A 19,850-nucleotide genomic window follows, 5' to 3' on the forward strand; every position below is an offset into this window, starting at 1 on the left:
AATAAACTCAAGGCGATGTAAATAATTAAGATTGGTAACGCGAGCGCAGTTTTGTGTTAAGTAATAGTTAATATCATTTATCAATGTATGTGTAGCTTACCTATCGCGTTGTTACTTTCAAACGTAAGCTTTTCCCTTTCATTATTTAAACGCTTTCGATGGACGAAAACGTCGTATACTGTGGCCGCTATTACGGTAGCACACAACGATAGCAAAACTCCTCTGTAATCGGAATTTTAAAGTTCCTAGGTGGTATTGCATCGGATACAAGATCTTGACGTATGTAATATATATCTCAAGTGACAAAAATTCAAGTTTTCAAATACGAGTTTGATGTGTACGTACAAGATGCAGATTATTTTCGCAGAGAGTAGCCATTGATGATCATCCAGCAAATCGGAGACTTCGATCAGCTTGAAGTGTATATTAAAAAGTTTTCCAATGAAAAGTGTTTCATTACGAAATACTTTATCAAGCATAGTGGCAACATCGTCTATGCTGCAGGATGCCGGTAAGCAAAGTCCAAGCGTGATCAAATCCTAAAATGAACGCCGCTTTTCAAATTTCTAATCGTCCGTCATGACCGTAAAAATTCTCATGTAAATTTCATGAAATATTTTAATATTAATGATATTATACATCAATATTATTTTAATGGGATAAATTCTGAATTGGCTGCATAAACTGCATATATACAGATTGTAAATCGCATTGCAACTTGAATCGTTAGAGGTATACATTCGAGATACAAATTCTAAAATATCCATTTGCTTACTTCGTCTTCTACTTCTATATGATATTGCAGAGTGCTGTTGTGCCGCGCACGTGCAATAAAATACTGAAACTCAAAAGGTGAATATTCTTCATTCGGATTCCGGTATATCGAATTGTTCTTTCGTATTTTCTCCGATAGATGTGCCGTGCGGTTTTCAGAGAAAAGCTTGCAGTCTTGTCGGTTTCCTAACCAATGATTATTCCCGATAACAAATCCTCTGGATGGCACTCCACTAGTATCCAACGCTTAAAAAACACATGATATCTCATTGGAAACAGCTCGTGATGCAATTAGCGATAAGGATCTGAGGCGGTGTGAAAGTTAAGCGCTCCGTTTGAAACCAACAGCATCAGCTGATCAGGAAAACAGTGACGACGACGATCGCAGCTTTTATACGCCCCGTAAGTTTCTTATGCAACGTACGAAGAAAGTCACAAGGACGGGAGTTGGCTCGATAAAATATTACGGATCTTACACAATCGCGACCTAACGTGATGCTATCGTGATTAGAAGAATCCTCGCGGTTGCACAGAAGTTGTTTCTATCGTTTTTGATTCGAATTTTCCGCGGTATAAACGTGTTCATCGAGAACATGTCACAATACACAATCGCAATCACGGTGTACATCTTTTTGAATCACGGTCGGTTATACGTATTTCGTTCGATTTGTCTCCTTCCTTTTCGCTGTAATCGACTAGCGGTAACTTCGCGGAATCAAATTCGGCTATATATCTTAAAAGTTCTATTAACCTCTTAGAGCCCAAAGTATCTGGTTATCCACCGCATTACGAAATTCATCTATCTGCATCCGACATCTGCTGGAATTTAGAAGATTAGCATTTTCCAAAACTGCGTACACTGGAAGTATCTTCCTCGTGGTCATCGGGTCTAGCGGGGTCGCTTGTATTGACCCGTAAAAGCTTGTTAAGGATAGAAAGAGTAACCATGTCCACGAAATTCTTCCGCACTTCATATTTTGAAATGAGATTAACACTTGGATTATTAGAATTGACTGTCGACGAATATGGGCAGTCACCCGAATGTATTTTGTTCTCTTTCGCAGTAAAGTACGTTGCTGATCTTTCGGTACTATGATCGATCGAATATGCTGCTGTGTTGAACGGGGTTCGAATGGCGAATGAAGCTCGAGAGACTCAACGGTTTCCGATAAAATTGCTGCGCTATATGTACCATATTCAATACACAACATATTATTTATGATATGAAATGTCGCAATCATTGTAATTGCTAATAAGTTTCACATGTTGCTTCCACCTATTCAATTATGTAATCCGGTACTAGTTTTTTAAAAACCTTGCCTCTGACGTTTGTTATTTTTTACCGCCTTATATTTTAATTTCGGAGCGAGTTTTTTAGTATAGCCAGCTGATTAGTATCGTTCGATTGAATTTGTAGTATGCTTACGATTAGCAGTTTTGACGCAAAAGCCTGAGCTGACCTTTTTCTTGCAATTTCCATAAATTTATTGCTCACTGCTGATATTAAAATGCGAGTCAATTTAAATATATCGTTTCAAAATTCAATTCAATTTCAAAATCAAAAATTTCAAAATTCAAGGGCATTTACCCGTAACAAACGTTCGTTTTTTAGATTCGTATTCGTCGAGCTGGTTCCTCAAACAGGCATGAAAAAATTAACCGTGGATGCGTTTTATTTGATCGACAAGACCGCGCTGATTTCTAATTGCCAAGAATGCTTTTAGGATCGTTCACATTCCTCGTCGTCTTTTACATTTTCGACGAACATCCACCGTGCTTGATTGAAATCTTGTCGACTCGATCTCTGCTCGACTTTTCATCTTTTTTCCTATGTTTTGCACCCTTGCATCTTGTCGATCAAGATTGTTAAGATGGCACACCGAAAATTTGTATAAAATACACGCATTTCGTAATTTGTATAAAATTTGTATAAAATACAAAATTTCACCTGTTCAATGTCCAAAAGAAACTAACGATTGTCCCGTTCAAAACTATCAAAATGTAGGAATCTTCTTACGTAATTTTCTGACGCTAGTTTCCATGTGAAAGTTCCTGTTAGCAATGATGACAACGTTTTTAATTTTCCATGTCCATCGTGTTCTCAATACCCAGGCGTATCGTAAACATGGCTACTTTTGAATAGTAATTTAACTAATCGAAACGTCGCTGCTATGATGGCAGCAAAGTAATGAAACTACTCTGTACTCAAAATTTTTAAATTTCTAGTCGATTTTTCATCGGACGCAGATCGAGATATGTAGCATGTATCCCAATGGGTGACAAGAATTTGAACTTTCAATAACGAGCTTGGAATTTCGTAGTGAGAAGCCATTGTTGATGGTCCGTCAAATCAGAGACTTCGATCTATCTCAAGTCTGTAAAAAGAGTATTCCGACGAAAAGAGTTTCATTATAGAATACTCTCTCCATGATAGTGACAACTTCGCGTATGATATAGAATTACAATAAAACTCCAAGTGTCATCAAATCCTGAAAAAAAGCGCTATGTCTCATATCTCTGATAGTTCGTTGCAATCGCGAAAGGTCGTACGTTAATGTCATGGGTTATTTTAATGAGGTGCGGCTTTAATTTGCTGTATTAATCATACGGATAATTACATATTAATTGCATGTAGCATTGCGACTCATATCGTTGGATATATGGATTCGAGATGCAAACACTGAAATATACATGTACCTACTTCGTATTTTGATTTTAAATGATATTCCACAGCGCTATTGTGCCGTATACGTCCAATAAAAAGTCGAAACTCAAAAGCCGGATGTTCCTCGTTCCGGTTCCGGTATATCGAATTGTTCTTTCATACTTTCTGTCACAGAAATGGCGTGTGACTTTTAGAGAGCATGGAGCAAGTCAGACGATTTCCTATCCAATAATTGTGCTAGTAGACAAATCCCCTGCGTGGCACATCACTGGTGCCCAAGGCTTGAAAAACACATGATTCTGTAATGAAAGCAGCTGATCGGCAAAAGGGATACATTTGGGCGACAACGTTCATCATTTTTATGAAGCCCATGCTTCTGTTTCGACGGTTGATTCGATGAAAAATTATGCACCTGACACAATCGCGACGTAACGCGACGTATTTGCCCCCAGGGAAACGGCCGCGGTTGCACAACAATTATTTTCATATTTTTTGAGTTTAACCGACTGTATAATTTGTTGAATCGTAATCGATTATGCGTATTTCGATTGCTTTGCATCCTTCTTCTTTCCGCAGTCGTAATCAACTTTCAGTAGCTTCGTCGCATAACGTTTGTCAAGATATCTTAAAAGTTTTATTTACCTCTTAGTCGTCAAAGTATCTGGTTATTCACAGCATTACGAAATTTAACTAACTCCGTTCGACATCAACTCGAATTTAGAAGAATACTGTTTTCCAAATGGTATGTTGGTTGTATAATCATTAGCATAACAGATTTCTGTTTTTCACACAACGTGTGTAACCATCACGCGACAGCATCTCATTCGGATCATATATCAAACAAAACGGGAAATAACATACATTGTTATTTTCATAGCTTCGATGGAAATCACTCTTTTTGCTAAAATTCCAGATATCCATCTTGTTCTTGGCATATTTTCACTCGTTTCGATGCTTCACCTACCTAACGTACGTATCTCGAACTTGTAATTTCTCATCGTAACAGTCTTTGTACTCAGTCAATGTCGATTTTATAGATGAATATTAATAGTGCTGATTAATTAAAGCTGAAAATCGCAAAACTTTAGTACATTATTCAGGCGGTTGGAATGGAACAGGACGAATAATTAAAAAACTACGAAGCATGCTGTACTCTTCATATTCCTCTGATATCCATCAATTTTTTCAACTCACAGTTCTTGCCATGCTAATAATACATCGATATTGCAAAATTGTCTAACGGTGTTTTAGTGCTTACATAAGTGCTTATGTAAAGAAGGAATAGCTTCGCTTTACCAACAAATTTCAGTAGATATCTAACGAAACATGGTCAAATTAGGTGTCATGCATATCAACGAAAGTAACGTATTACTCTAAAAACGCATTTTAAAGGAACGGTCATACTGACGAACATTACAGCGACGCGGATAGATACCCGGTATTTTTGTAGTTCATCGACTGCATCGACTGCATGTGCCGAATAAGTCGACAGGTTCTGAATGCGTTTGAGTTTAACGCACACTTTCTAATCACGATTTCCGTTTCATTTATACTTTTGTATATTTAACGTATCTTTATTTAACAGGTATGTGGAATATTTCCCGTAGATTGTTAAACGTTTGTTATAATAATCACCATCATAAATACATCTACAACGAAAGCGAAGAATTCAGGAAGAAGTATGTCGCTTCGCTTTTTTTCGTGCACTATTATACAATTGCAGGAGTGACATAAACGGCATTTCGATTGTTGCATATAAGAGAATAGAAGCACTAAAACTACAAACAGCCACTGTAACGAACATGGTACCCTGAAGAACAGAATTGATATTTCAGAATACAATGGTAATATTACATCGAAATTGTCCAAATGAAATAGTTTCATTATACTTACAACAGTAATACTATCAATGTAGAAAGGATAATAACTTGAAGAAAGAGTCGAATGTATAAAAATAGGGTTAAGGAGATAAGCAGCATACGATAGTTTACTAAAGGGGACGAGAAAATCCAACGACAAGATTTTGTTCACGATACCTGCGACCATAAATCATATAGTGGGCTGTAGTTTATAAAACGTTAAATACTTCGCATTGCAAAAAGGATACTTTCGCAACAGGAGGAATGACACTATAGCATTAATGAGTGAGTTGAAAAATATTGACTTACCGCCATGATTCGTGGTGCATGCAACTACCAGCCAGGCAATACCGAGTGCCCAGCCCGTTCTGCTGAGGGCCAAATAAAGAACGGCTAAGTTTAAGGGCATATTTTGGTTCACGGGAGTAAATAGAATCGAGCAATTACACAGAATTGCCAAGGTCCAACCAAGGACTAAGAATTTCTAAAAGATTCGTTGAATCACGTTATTGATAGATACACAGAAATGTAGGTATAACGACGTAATTGATAGAAACAGTGTATATTACTTTCGATAGCCGTAATTTGTAGTTGCATTTCGTAAGAAGGTGACATGTAGCCATTCCTATGAGGTAAGGCGATATTCTACACCACGGTCGTATATAAAGATATGTCAGCGTTTTATATTGTCCGTCTAAACTGAGAAAGTAGATATACGTATGTTTACATATTCCCAATGGTACAATTTGTATTAAACATTTTGTATACTAACGTAGGCTCGTAATTAAGAGTGTATCCTATATAAGCGACAGATGCTATTGATGAAACTAGCGAAACAACGCCTATACCCATGGCAATATTGTAATGCCTGAAACAATCGATTTTAGTGGTCGGCTAAAACTGGCCATGAATGAATACAAAACCAAATTTCAAACTCACGTGATCGATAACAATAGGAGAAAACAGCCAAATACGTAGAACTGCATATCATTGGCCAGGTACCAACTCCATGTGAGACACTGCAAACGGTATTTCTCTATGAAACGATTCTTTTCTAGTAATGCGAAAGATGCTTGCATTGAATTATCTAAAAAAGAATACGTACTAGCTCATCACACCTGTAGAAGTTATTTATGTAAAGTATATTAGTCCACCAATATTTGGAACACGTAGCACTGAGATGCTCAACGGGAAGAAGTGCTGAGGCATGATCATGCCAGGTAAAAGTCAATATCACTATGAGTATAATGACGAAATATGCAGGTGTGAACCTTCGAAGTTAATGTATTTGTTTCATTATCATCGTATTTGCATCACGCATAAATTAAAACAGAAGGACATATTGAAATCATCTATACCTAATATATCGTTTCATAATTATTTGAAGGAACATATTCGCCCTTTCTGTTATAGACGGTACTCCCTCCATTTTTTGTTTTTCCTTCAGAAAAGCGTAAGACGCCAGATAACCACTCATAAAGAAAAACGTGTCCACCGCGAACGTCGCATTATTTACTAGTTGTAAGGATACTTCGCCGACCATCATGTACAAATGCGATTTGTTAGCTGCAGACATGATTGATGTCGTTAAAAAAGTCGAGCTGTATCAGAAATCAGAATGGGCTAGTGAAATTAAAACGCGAGTGAAGTTCATTTCTTACCCGTAACATGCAATCTGAACAGGATCACATGTACCAGTATAATCCATAGCGTTCCCAACATTCTTATACCGTGGAATATACGCAAAGTTTCTGCACCCTCTTGTACTTTAAATATTCGCTGTACATGTCTGAGGAGTGAAAAACATAGCAGATATTGATTCACGCGATTTTGTTCCCTCGTCTCTGAGGGTGCCAGTTCATTGTGATCGGTTTTGCCTTTTCCTTCTGTTGCGTTCTCCAATACTATTCAAAGTTAACCGTACGTTACATAGATTCCCATGACATATACTCACGTCGATCAGAATCCTTAACATCTAGAATACCAGGTATCATCGTATGTATCGCTTACCCTCCGTACTTTCATCTTGAAGCGCAACGATTTCCTTTTCGCTGTTTACACGGTTTCGGTGGATGAAAATATCATATACTGTGGCCGCTGTCACGGTAGTGCACAACAATAGCAAAACTCCTCTGTAATCAAAGTTTTAGGGTTTCTACTCGATATTTAGTCGAACGCCGATCGTGATACTTGTTTATGTCGATTGAGAAAAGAAATTCGAACTGTCGATTAGGAGCTTGAAATTTACGTACATGATGGAGATCATCTTTGAAGAGAGGAGCCATTGATAATCATTCACCAAATCGGTAACTTCGATGAGCCTGAAGTGCATAGCAAAAAGTTTGCCGATGAGAAGAGTCTCGTCGTGCAATATTTTATCTAGCATCGTGGCTACGTCTCGTTTAGTGCAGGATGCCGGTAAACAAAGTCCAAGCGTAATCAAGTCCTTACAAAAACGTTTGTCACAGTCGTAAAACTCCGCATTGTATATCTGATTCGTTATGCTAATCAGGTACATGCGATATGTACGTGCTTACTTCTTCGGGAAATTCTTGGTGATATTGCATAGTGCTACTGTGCCGCATGCGCCCAATAAAAAAACGGAACTCAAAAGGTGGATGCTCCTCGTTCGGGTTGCGATATATCGTATTGTTCTTGCGTTTCGCCTCCGAGACAAACAACGTGCGATTTTGGGAAAGAATGGTGCAACCTATACGATCTCCTAACCAATAATTGTGCCCGCTCACAAATCCCCCGGGTGGCACGCCACTGGTGTCCAGCGCTTAAAGAAAATATGATACTGCATTGGAAACATCTGATGATAGAATTGGCGATAAATGTTTTAAGCGGTAATGAAGTTGAATGCAGAATTTGGTGTTTCGTATTTAAAGCCAGAGAATGCAGTTTGTTGGGATAAAGAAAACAGCTACGACTATGACCGTCGCTTTTTCGCACTTCAAACCAAGGATCTACTTTCTTATACTAAGTGCGAATTAAGTTTCAAGGTCGAGGTTCAACTCGACTGAAAATTATGCAGTTGATACAACCGCGACATAATCGTCGCTAGAAGAATTCTGGCGGTTCTATGAGAGTTGTTTTTACTGTTATTAATTTTCTACGGTGCAAATGCGTTTTACATGCGAACAATGGATGCGACATGTCATGAAACAGCCGCAAGCACGGTGTATATTTGAGTTCTATATCCGTTTATGGTTGGACGTTCTCATGTAACGGTTATACGACTATGTGTTATATGTTTAATGTGATTTGTTTTATCCTTCTTTTTGTATGCAATCGGCTGGCAGTTGAGATTCATTCACAATACCTTAAAAGTTCTGTTTACCTCTCAAACCCCAAAGTATCTGGTTGTCAACAGCATTACGAAATTCATCAATCTCCGTCCTACATCTGCTGGAATTTAAGAGATGGACATTTTCCAAAACCGCGTACGCTGGAAGTACCTGCCTCATGGTCACTGGGTTTAGCGTGGTTGCTTGGATCGACACATAAATCTCTGTTAAATATAAAAAGAATAACCATATCCCCGGCGACATTTTTCCGTACTGCATGCTCTTGAATACGATTTGCACTTGAATTATTGAAAATCTCTGTGGGAAAAAATGGTTAAGCACAAATGATCATTAGTCTCTCTTATACAATGAAGTACGTTGTCGCACTCTCGATACTATGGTCGATCGAGAGTATGACTACTAATACGAATGGAATGTTCGGCGCAGCAATTGGGTACGAACATTTTCTAGGAAGATCGGGGGAAGACTAGCCGTATCCAGCAACGAACGTATAATTTATGACGTAGAACATAAGTTCGATTATTTCATCTTCTTGATTATCGCCCAGTTACGAGACCCCAATTAAATTATTGCAGTACTGTTATCGACTCGTGGCTTACCGAAAGCGTCAATTATCAGCACGCCGATACACTGTTGAACAAATTTTTAATTTTTTCGGTTTTTCTCGGTCAATATTTGATCGTAGTTGATTCTTGTGACGTAATACTATATCTGCTAAGTATTTCTTCCTAGAACTAACGGTTCCTGAAAAGAACCAATTTTGAAAAAAATTGCGGGGTTTCAACTTTGCGGATGTTTTGTGCTTTCACAATAGCAGTTATTTCATTGCAGGAGTAGAATGATATGTGTTGTCGTTAATATTATAAACATTTAAATATGTTTGAAAGCCTACAGTTTTCAATTGCTTTCAAAAAATAAAGGTCTAAACGAAAATGTAACCATGGCAGGCTATACTGTAGACGTTTGCATCAAAAGCAACTTGCAAGTTGTGTTTTGTTTATGATTTGAAGGAGGAAAACTTTGGCGAAATACGCTATGGGGATGATATATACAACAATATCGCCAGACGACTGCTACGCGCGTTCTGTCGATCAATCGTTCAACTATTGTATCGAGCATTAAACAAAGCCACTCCTTGCATTGAATACTACTGGCGTTACTTCGTTTTGTTTTCAAATTTGAAAAAAAAAAAAAGAAATGATTTTCTAGTTCTTTTTGATGATATCTCCGAGCAAGAATGCCTACTTCCTCTGAATACTCAGAAACTGAGGGCTTAGTTACTCCACATCTGATGGAGAAGATAGCATAGTAAAAAAGAGCTTCAGTGAGACTCTACTTTCTGAAGGTGAACTGTTCTTACCTGAAGCTTGGTGGAGCAGTTGATGATTCGAAGTCACGAACGATACTGAACTAATCGTTTCTAATGCCGATACTAACCCTCGGATCGGCGTTTCTATTTGAACGACTACACGAGACTAGCGATGTCATGTTCGACTCGACTTAGCGTTTAATAAAATTCGAAACTACTTATGCAGCATCCGCGCGCTGATTGGTTTCGCACCGAAAGCAATAAATTCCCAATTAACATTTTATGAGCAAATCATTCCTCAGTGTTGTTAGTTAGGATCCCGATACTTAGTCCGATCGAACCGTTATACTCCGTTAAATTGAAAAATTACAAGATTAGGAAAAACTCCTATTTAAACTGCGATATGCCTAGAAATTTAAAAATATTGCTAGGACTGTTCAATGGAATTGTTTTGAGAGTTACAGCGTCGTTCTCGGAAAGTTTTGTTTCTTCGGACGGAACAAGTCATTTCGGCCCAATTATTCTTGTAATGTTGGCTAATACGTCATCACATCTTTCCACAAGTGAACTTTTAGGCATTGAACGAGATATTGTGACGCATAATTATTTAGATAAAGCAGTCTGTGGTGCAGACGGTAATTGTATCTTTTATGAGACGTTACGGGAGTAATTTATTGCATCGTGTATTATTATCTATTGATTGTTGGCGATAATGGTGTGGGTGTTTTACGATTTTATAAAAAATTAAGTTTAAAAGATTGTATTTCTTTGCTGTGTGAAACGTGAAATATCGTTCTACTCCAACCATACTTAAGAGCGCTCGGAACACATCATGTAACCATCCAAATGACAATGCGAGCCAAATTAGTTTCACGTATTCTTTCTCCAGACAATATTGACATGAATGAAAACATGCAGATGCATTGGATTGGATTGAGACAGTTAATAGTACAAAACAAGACAGATGCAATACAAACATTTATTTGAGAAGGATTCATTTCGTTATATTTTAAACGGATTGTTATTAGTCTATATTATTATTATATCTCCTGTAATTTTGAGTCTTCTCGAATCAATTATCTGAAAAACAGCTTATAGAAACTTTTTTATTTCTCTATTAGTTCGGATAATTGACGTTCTAAAACTCCTGTATTGCAAATAGTTATGCATGACATTTATTATCTTTTCGACGGTTGCCCCCATGTCTCGTCCAGTAGAACATGCTCGCCTGTTACGAATGATGCCATATTTCGTCAAATAGTACACGGTGTTTAATACTCATATGTGTTGAACAATGCGATGTAAAATACCAGGTATGTAAATATGAAACCGGAATTTTTGTACAGAAAATATTGTATGAAAATGATTAAAAATATTTTATTCGAAGTATTGCCCATCGCTAGCTATACATTTTTTCCCACCTATCTGGCAATTGGTGGATGCCACGCCAAAAAAACTGTCGCTCTTTTGAGGCAAACCAGTCATCGAGCCATTTTCGTATATTTTCGTAAGAAGTGAAGTGCTGGTCAGAAAGTGCGTGTCCCATCGATGCAAATAAATAGTAATCGGACGGAGCCAAGTCTGGTGAGTAAGCCGCGTGCGAAAGTATTTCCCAACTGAACGCTTCAATCGTTTCCTTGACCGGTTTTGCTGTATGTGATGGTGCATTATCATGAAGCAAAATTACTTTGTGTTGCCTTTTTTGATATTCTGGTCGTTTTTCACGCAAAGCTTGATTCAAATCGATCATTTGTTGTCGGTAGCGCTCAGTATTAACGGTTTCGCCAGGTTTTAACAGCTCATAATAGATTATACCCTTCTGATCCCACCAAACACAGAGCATTGTCTTCTGTCCATAGCGATTTGGTCTTGTAGTCGATGTCGGTGGTTCGCCTGGAGCTACCCATGATGTTTTTACGCTTAGGATTCTCATAATATATCCACTTTTCATCGCCAGTCACAATTCGGTGGAGAAATGACTTTCTTTTGTATCTGGCGAGCACCATTTCGCAAGTGGTTTTTCGGATTTCCTGCTGTCTTTCATTCAGTTCACGTGGAACCCATTTTCCCACCTTCTGGATCTTTCCCATGACTTTCAAACTTATAGAGACGGCTTCTCGTGTCACGTTTAATTGATCAGCGAGTTGTTGTTGCGTTTGAGCGTCATCCTCATCCAACGATGCTTGCAATTCTCTGTCTTGAAACTTTTTCGGTGGTCTTCCACGTTCTTCGTTCCTCACGTCAAAATTGCCACTTCTGAATTTTTTAAACCACTCAAAGCACTGTGATTTACCAAGAGCATGCTCACCGTAAGCTTCGACAAGCATTCGATGCGATTCTGCAGCAGTTTTCTTCAAATGGTAACAGAAAATCAATGCTGTCCGCAAATCGTAGTTTCCAGGCACAAAATTCGACATGTTCAACGCTATTACAAACTATGCTGTTATATGAAACTTGTATTGTTCTGAGTCGAAAATGTTTGTCAGATGTCAACAAAGACGTTTGGCATCAATGACGCAGTTTAATGATAACTACATTATTAGCTAGAGCCATCTATAGGCAAATTCCGGTTTCATACTTACAGACCTGATAAAGGTCAAATTCTGTGTTTTATGTAGTATCCGGACAAAATATTATGCTAGAACAACGCTTTGAGTTCGCTAACCGAAAGTGTGGATAGCTTCTTGTGGAAATAAACCGCGAAGGGTTTCAGTTAGATATTTGTTGATCCGTGACGTTTCTAACTTACTGTATTGCTCAGTCCGTGTTCCGTGCTAATGTCCTTCATATTTTATTGTAGACCAAATTTAACACACCGAGTCAGAATTCCATCGTATTTTAGTTCATATTCTATATTTATATTATTATCTATTTATATTTATATTATTATCTATTTATCGATACATTTTGATAACTTTTTATAGTAGAACCCACAAAATTCTGTCTCTCCTAGCAATAATAATGTTATGAAGCCATTGAACACATATTCTATCGCTTAAGAAATTAACAATATTCTGCAATGTTCAGAGTCTTATGACTCTTTCCTCTTCCCTCCTTCCCTCATTTCTTATTCCGGTATGAATTGTTCGAGTCGCTCCGTTTCCCAGGTGCCAGTAGCAGTGGTCTCATCACTTGTAAAGGAAGAATGTCCAATAACATTATATCGGCCATCCTCGCAAATTCGAAAACATTTAAATAACCAATCAGCGTGTCATATTCCTGCCAATATGTCTCGTCCGAGATGTCATCGGATGTATTTTTCGAATACGCCTGATCTTACTTAATGCATATACTATCCGTTTAAATTAAGTCTAACAGTTATTCATACTGATAAATAATCTTCGTCAGCCTCCTTTCCTTGCAGCAAATAATCTTTACTGCTACATCACTTTCGAGCTCGGCGTCTCGAACACTGTATGCGCATTTGAATTCTGAATAATGAATTAGGTTTCGATCATTTTTTTGCTTACCTTATAGTCTGGTGACGTGAACTTGTAACATTATCATCCCGTTTTTCTATCGTGTTCTCCAAGGCTTTTGTTTTTTAACGTGCAAGGCAACTGGTAGTGCTAGAAACGAGAAACAACTGCGAGAAGGTCACCGTGTTCTGAACGGCAAAACTTTTTCTCCTGTTTCAGTAATATATATTTATTTGCATATAAACTTCTTTTCTTCGTCCAAATCACTTTCCAATGTACAATATCCTCGTTGACAAAGAAAAACATCGAGAAATTTTGCACAGGTGATTCTGTTAACTAATTCTTCTTCCCAGGTATTTTAAAATATTAAACAACATTATGAATTGTGAACCTGTCATAAATTCTATAATTGGAAGTTTCAGACTAATTTATTGGTATCAACTTCGTTCGTTTTTCTTCGTGCACTAATATACAATCCCACTAGTGATATAAACGGCATTTCGATTGTTGCGGATAACAGAATAGAAGCACTGAAACTACATATAACCATTGTAACGGAGTACATACCCTGAAAAGCAGAAATGTTATTTCGTGATACTAATATTACGGCGAAATTGCCAGAACGAAATAGTTTCATTGTACTTACAAAGTTGACGATATTAACGTAGAAAACATAATAATTTAAAGAGTAAGCCAGAAGTATAGTAACAGGGTTAAGGAGATAAGCACCATACGTTAATTTACCCAAAATAACGAAAATATCTAGCGATAAGATTTTGTTCACGATACCTGCAAACGTAACAAATATACTAGGGTGTAGTTTGCAAAACGTTAACTATTTCGCATTACACAAAAAGTATTTTTACCGTAAGAAGAATGACATTACCGCATTAATAAGTGATTTGAAAAATATCGACTTACCGCCATTATTCGTAGTGCATGCAACTACGAGCCAGGCAATGCCTAATGCCCATCCTGTTCTATTGAGGGCCAAATAAAGTGCGGATAAACTTAAGGGTATGTTTTTGTTCGTGAGTCCGAAGAGAATCGAACAGTTACATAAAATTGCCAAGGTCCAACCAACGAATAAGCTTTTCTGAAACGTAAATTTAATCACATTATTGAAAGATATAGAGGAATATAGGTGTAACAAACATACAGTATATATTACTTTTGATAACCGTAATTTGTAATTGCACTTCGTAAGAAGTTGACATGTGGCCATTCCTATGAGATATGGCGGTATTCTATACCACGGTCGTATATAAAAGTATGTTAGCATTCTATATTGTTCGTCCAATCTAGGAAAGTAAATGTGAGTATATTTACGAATTCCTTCTGTTATACAGAATATTAAACATTTTGTATGCTTACGTAGGCTGATAATTATGGGTGTATGCCCCGTAAACGAGTAAACCTATCGATGAGAGTAGCGTGACAATGCCTATGCCCATGGCAATATGGTAATGCCTGAAATAATTGATTTTAGACTGGGCACTAAAGGATTAAAGATGGAAATTAGAAACTCACGTGATTGATAAAGTTAGAAGAAAACTGCCAAAGACGAAGAACTGCATATCATTGGGCAAGTACCAACTCCATGTGAGACACTGCAAACAGTATTTCTCTCCAAATGATTCTTTTGTAGTAACGCGAACGATGTTTGCAATAAATTATCTGAGGAAGAATACGTACTAGCTCATCCCACCTATAGAAGTTGTTGATGTAAAGTATGTTAGTCCACCAATATTTGGAACATTTTGTATGCGGATGCTCGATGGGAAGAAGTACTGAGACATGATCATCCCAGGTAAAATTCAATATCGTTATCAGTATAACGACGAAATATGCAGGTGTAAGCCTTCGAAGTTAATGTTTTTATTCTATGATCATCGAAATCTGAACGATAGAACTATTTAAGCATTGATACTGTACTTCACCTTATATATCGTTTGACAATCTTTTGAAAAAGTTCGTTTATCCTTTTTGCTATAGGCGGGATTCCTTAGTGTCTTTGTCGTTCCTTCAGAAATGTATACGACAACAGAAAACCACTCATAAAGAAAAATGTATCAACCGATAATGTGAAGTTGCTTATGATTTGTGAGAGTATATTGTCGTCCACCGTATATACAAGCCATGTGTTACCTGTGTATATGAGTGATTGCATTTAAAAAATACATGGTAGATCAGAACACGGATCGGAGTAGTAACATTAAAACATCGTTAAAATTCATTTCTTACTCAGAACATGAAATCCGAAGAATAATACGTGCCCCAGAATAATCCATACCATTGTTAACGTTTTCAAGCCGTAGAATATGCGTAGTTTATCTCCACTCTTTTCCAGCTTAAATATTTCCTCTACACTGGTGAGAACTGAAAAGCACAGAAGATGTTGGCTGATACGATTCTGCATTGCCGACTTGGGGGGTGCCGGATCCTCGTTGTCGGTTTCGCGTTTGTCTTCTCTTATGTTGTCAAATTCTATTCAAAGTAAACCGTACGTTACATACATTCCCATGAAATAAACTCAAGGCGATATAAATAATTAAGATTGGTAACGCGAGCGCAGTTTTGTGATAAGTAATAGTCAATACGAAGTACCAATGGTTATGTAGCTTACCTATCTCGTTGTTACTTTCGAACATAAGCTTTCCCCTTTTTTTATTTAAACGCTTTCGATGGACGAAAACGTCGTATACTGTCGCCGCTATTACGGTAGCACACAACGATAGCAAAATTCCTCTGTAATCAGTATTTTAAAATTCCTAGTTGGTATTTTATCGGATGCAGGTTTCGACGTATGTAATATATATCTGGCTAGACAAAAATTCGTGTTTTCAATTACGAGCTTGAAGTTTACGTACATGATGGAGATCATTTTCACAGAGAGTAGCCATTGATGATCATCCACCAAATCGGAGACTTCGATCAGCTTGAAGTGTATATTAAAAAGTTTTCCAACGAAAAGTGTCTCATTACGAAATACTTTATCAAGCATAGTGGCAACATCGTCTGTGCTGCAGGATGCCGGTAAGCAAAGTCCAAGCGTGATCAAATCCTAAAATGAACGCAGCTTTTCAAATTTCTAATCGTCCGTCATGACCGTAAAAATTCACATGTACATTTCATGAAATATTTTAATATTAATGATGTTATATATTAATATTATTTTAATGGGATAAATTCTTAATTGGCTGCATAAACTGGATACATACTGATTGTAAATCGCATTGCAACTTGAATCGTTAGAGATATACATTCGAGATACAAATTCTAAAATATCCATTTGCTTACTTCGTCTTCTACTTCTACATGATATTGCACAGTGCTGTTGTGCCGCGCACGTGCGATAAAATACTGAAACTCAAAAGGTGAATATTCTTCATTCGGGTTCCGGTATATCGAATTGTTCTTTCGTATTTTCTCCGATAGAAGTACCGTGCGGTTTTCAGAGAAAAGCTTGCAACCTTGTCGGACTCCTAACCAATGATTGTTCCCTGTGACAAATCCTCCCGATGGTATGCCACTGGTATCCAACGCTTAAAAAACACATGATATCTCATTGGAAACTGCTCGTGATTCAATTAGCAATAAGGATCTGATGCGGTGAGGAAATTAAGCGCACCGTTTGAAAGCAATAGCATCAGCTGATCAGGAAAACAGTGACGTCGACGATCACAGCTTTTGCACGCCCCGTATGAAGGAACTAGTTTCTTATGCATCGCACGAAGAAAGTCGCAAGGCTGTTGTCGGGAGTTGGCTCGATAGAAAATTACGCATCTTACACAATCGCGACGTAACGTGATGATATCATGATCAGAAAAATCCTCGCGGTTGCACAGGAGTTGTTTCTATCGTTTTTGATTCGAATTTTCCGCGGTATAAACGTGTTCATCGAGAACATGTCACAATACACAATCGCAATCACGGTGTACATCTTTTTGAATCACGGTCGGTTATACGTATTTCGTTCGATTTGTCTCCTTCCTTTTCGCTGTAATCGACTAGCGGTAACTTCGCGGAATCAAATTCGGCTATATATCTTAAAAGTTCTATTAACCTCTTAGAGCCCAAAGTATCTGGTTATCCACCGCATTACGAAATTCATCTATCTGCGTGCGACATCTGCTGGAATTTAGAAGATCAGCATTTTCCAAAACTGCGTACACTGGAAGTATCTTCCTCGTTGTCATCGGGTCTAGCGGAATCGCTTGCATTGGCCCGTAAAAGCTTGTTAAGAATAGAAAGAATAACCATGTCCACGAAATTCTTCCGCACTTCATACTTTGAAATGAGATTTACACTTGGATTATTAGAATTGACTCTCGACGATTATCGGCAGTCACCCGAATGTATTTTGTTCTCTTTCACAATAAAGTACGTTGCTGATCTTTCGGTACTATATTCGATCGAATATGCTGCTGTATTGAACGGGGCTCGAATGGCGAATGAAGCTAGAGAAACTCAACGGTTTCCGATAAGATTGCAGCGCAACAATGGGTATTCGCTACAGGACTCACCATTTATGATGTAAAGTATCACAATTATCTTAATTGCATTAGTTTCTTATGTTATTTTCTCTGATCCAATTATGTAATCTGGTATTAGTTATTTGAATCGTTTGCCTCTGATGTTCGTTGTTTTGTACCTTATATTTTATTGTTCAAGTGCGTTTTTTAGAATTGGCAGCCAAGTAAGTTCTGCCGATATAATTACTAATACGTTTACGATTTGACGCAGTAGCCTGAGCTAGCCTCCTTGGGATTTCTATAATTTTATTGCTCATTGCTTCTATTAAAATGCGAGTGTGTTGAAATATATCGCTTTAAAATGTTCATTTATTTTATGGGAACGCTGTAACTGAAGTTTACTAACCTATTACTTTATCTCGCTCCTTAGATTTTTTTTGAGCAGCGGTCAAGAAGTTACAGATTAGTTTTCCTTCTTAGATATCGTCTTTGCATATATGGTCTTGTATTAGAACAAAAAAAAAAAAAAAAAAAAAAAAAAAGAGAAAAAAAGAAAAAGAAAGAAAATGAAGATTATAAATATAATAAATTCAATAAATTCAATAAATGATTGATGATCGACGCATTCTTTGACCAACTTTGTGGAGCATTAACTAAGCTACTAAATTATATTATAAAATTATTTCAATTCCGATAGCCGGGCTATTCATTTTCAAGTAAACAGTATGTTCAAAACCGTTACATATGATAACACAGTAGTAATTAAAAACAAGTTTACGAAACAGCATGAATATGCGTCAATAATAATCAGAATCAGAAATAAACATTTCGCGAATTTAAGTCAGCAGTAGACCAATGTATAAAGGTAATTCTACATTTAATTCGCTTTCTTTTTCTGTGGGATTCTATCACTGACAGTGAAGGGGATACGTAAGGATTTGTAACATACAGACCTACTCTCGTTTCCAGTTTATGTCATTTTGCCGATCGGAAATAGACCAAGCACCTTCGCGATTTGTTTTCGTTTAAAAACTTTCACTCTTGGTAGCGGCCTCGCTAGATTAACGCTTCTTCGCTAGATTTTACGTTCGTTGCATGTGGCCAATTAACATTCCATTTTAATACGCGTGGCTGGTTAAAGTCTTGACCGGCTTGTTATTTCATCGAATTTTACTGCCACGTAATTCAAGCGTAACAAATAAAAATCTTTTCCTTCGTCGACTACTCTTTACGACGCAAGAGCATTTACCTGTAACAAACGTTCGTTTCTTAGGTTCGTATTCGTCGAGCTAGTTCCTCAAACCGGCATGAAAAAATTAACCGTGGAGGCGTTTTGTTTGATCGACAAGACCGCGCTGTTTTCTAATTGCCAAGAATGCTTTTAGGATCGTTCAAATTCCTCGTTGCTTTTTACATTTTTCACGAACATCCACAGAGCTTGATTGAAGTCTTATTGACTCGATCTCTGCTCGATTTTTCATCTTTTTTCCTTTGTGTTACACCCTTGCATCTTGTCGATCAAGATGTTAAGGTGGCACATCGAAGTGCAAATTTTTATAAAATACACGCAGTAGATCTTCCGTGGGAAAGTCCCTTTTAGCAATGGCAACAGTTTTCTTTCGACTGCCGAAGCGTGCACATGTGTGTCTAGTGCTCAGTGAAGTTCACAATAAGTGACGACCCTCCGTCGAAAGTAAGTGGAAACAGAAACAAACCAAGTGTTTTCTAAACGTACTCGTGGAAAATCCAACACTTCAAATCTCTAATTCAAATCATAGCCTCTCCACTAGTTATTTCAATTTAAATTAACTAGCTCGAAGATGGCCCAAGTAACCAGATCAGGTTCTCACGAACTAAACTACAACTGCACCGTTCTGCCTCCTCCGTGGCAAAAGGATAATATCACCCACCTTCCAAACCACACCAACAGCATCAAAAAACGTAAGTTTGATTCAGTCAAAAAAAATGTGAACACTAGTCAGAACGAACCGACAACAAGACACGTTATCACTGATAACAGATTCGCAATATTAGAATC

The 19,850-nt window shown here is 37.5% G+C and overlaps 3 protein-coding genes across 5 annotated transcripts in view; 1 reads left to right on the top strand and 2 right to left on the bottom strand.

Annotated features, from left to right (window-relative positions):
* LOC139985554 (monocarboxylate transporter 10) overlaps nt 1–19,850 on the top strand; it is a 299,453-nt gene that overhangs the window by 85,941 nt on the left and 193,662 nt on the right. The window lies entirely within an intron of this gene.
* Nucleotides 1–19,850, bottom strand: part of LOC139985544 (uncharacterized) — a 68,287-nt gene that overhangs the window by 2,110 nt on the left and 46,327 nt on the right. Inside the window, exons 11-15 of the mRNA XM_072000045.1 lie at nt 14,509–14,638; nt 14,259–14,433; nt 776–1,020; nt 346–539; nt 101–222 (exon numbers count right to left, since the gene is read on the bottom strand). Of these exons, the coding sequence (XP_071856146.1) occupies nt 101–222; nt 346–539; nt 776–1,020; nt 14,259–14,433; nt 14,509–14,638 (866 nt within the window). The remainder of the gene's footprint in view (nt 1–100; nt 223–345; nt 540–775; nt 1,021–14,258; nt 14,434–14,508; nt 14,639–19,850) is intronic.
* Nucleotides 5,109–8,865, bottom strand: LOC139985342 (nose resistant to fluoxetine protein 6-like). The gene is made up of 13 exons (XM_071999717.1): nt 8,642–8,865; nt 7,836–8,080; nt 7,551–7,744; nt 7,309–7,430; nt 6,960–7,202; nt 6,657–6,864; nt 6,404–6,569; nt 6,238–6,317; nt 6,071–6,166; nt 5,868–5,997; nt 5,608–5,782; nt 5,333–5,475; nt 5,109–5,249 (listed from the first exon to the last, which is right to left on the bottom strand). Exons 1-13 carry the CDS (start codon nt 8,850–8,852, stop codon nt 5,109–5,111), a joined length of 2,154 nt encoding a protein of 717 aa, XP_071855818.1. The 5' UTR covers nt 8,853–8,865.

This window comes from Bombus fervidus, chromosome 3 (genome assembly GCF_041682495.2).
Source record: "Bombus fervidus isolate BK054 chromosome 3, iyBomFerv1, whole genome shotgun sequence".
NCBI lineage: Eukaryota > Metazoa > Arthropoda > Insecta > Hymenoptera > Apidae > Bombus > Bombus fervidus.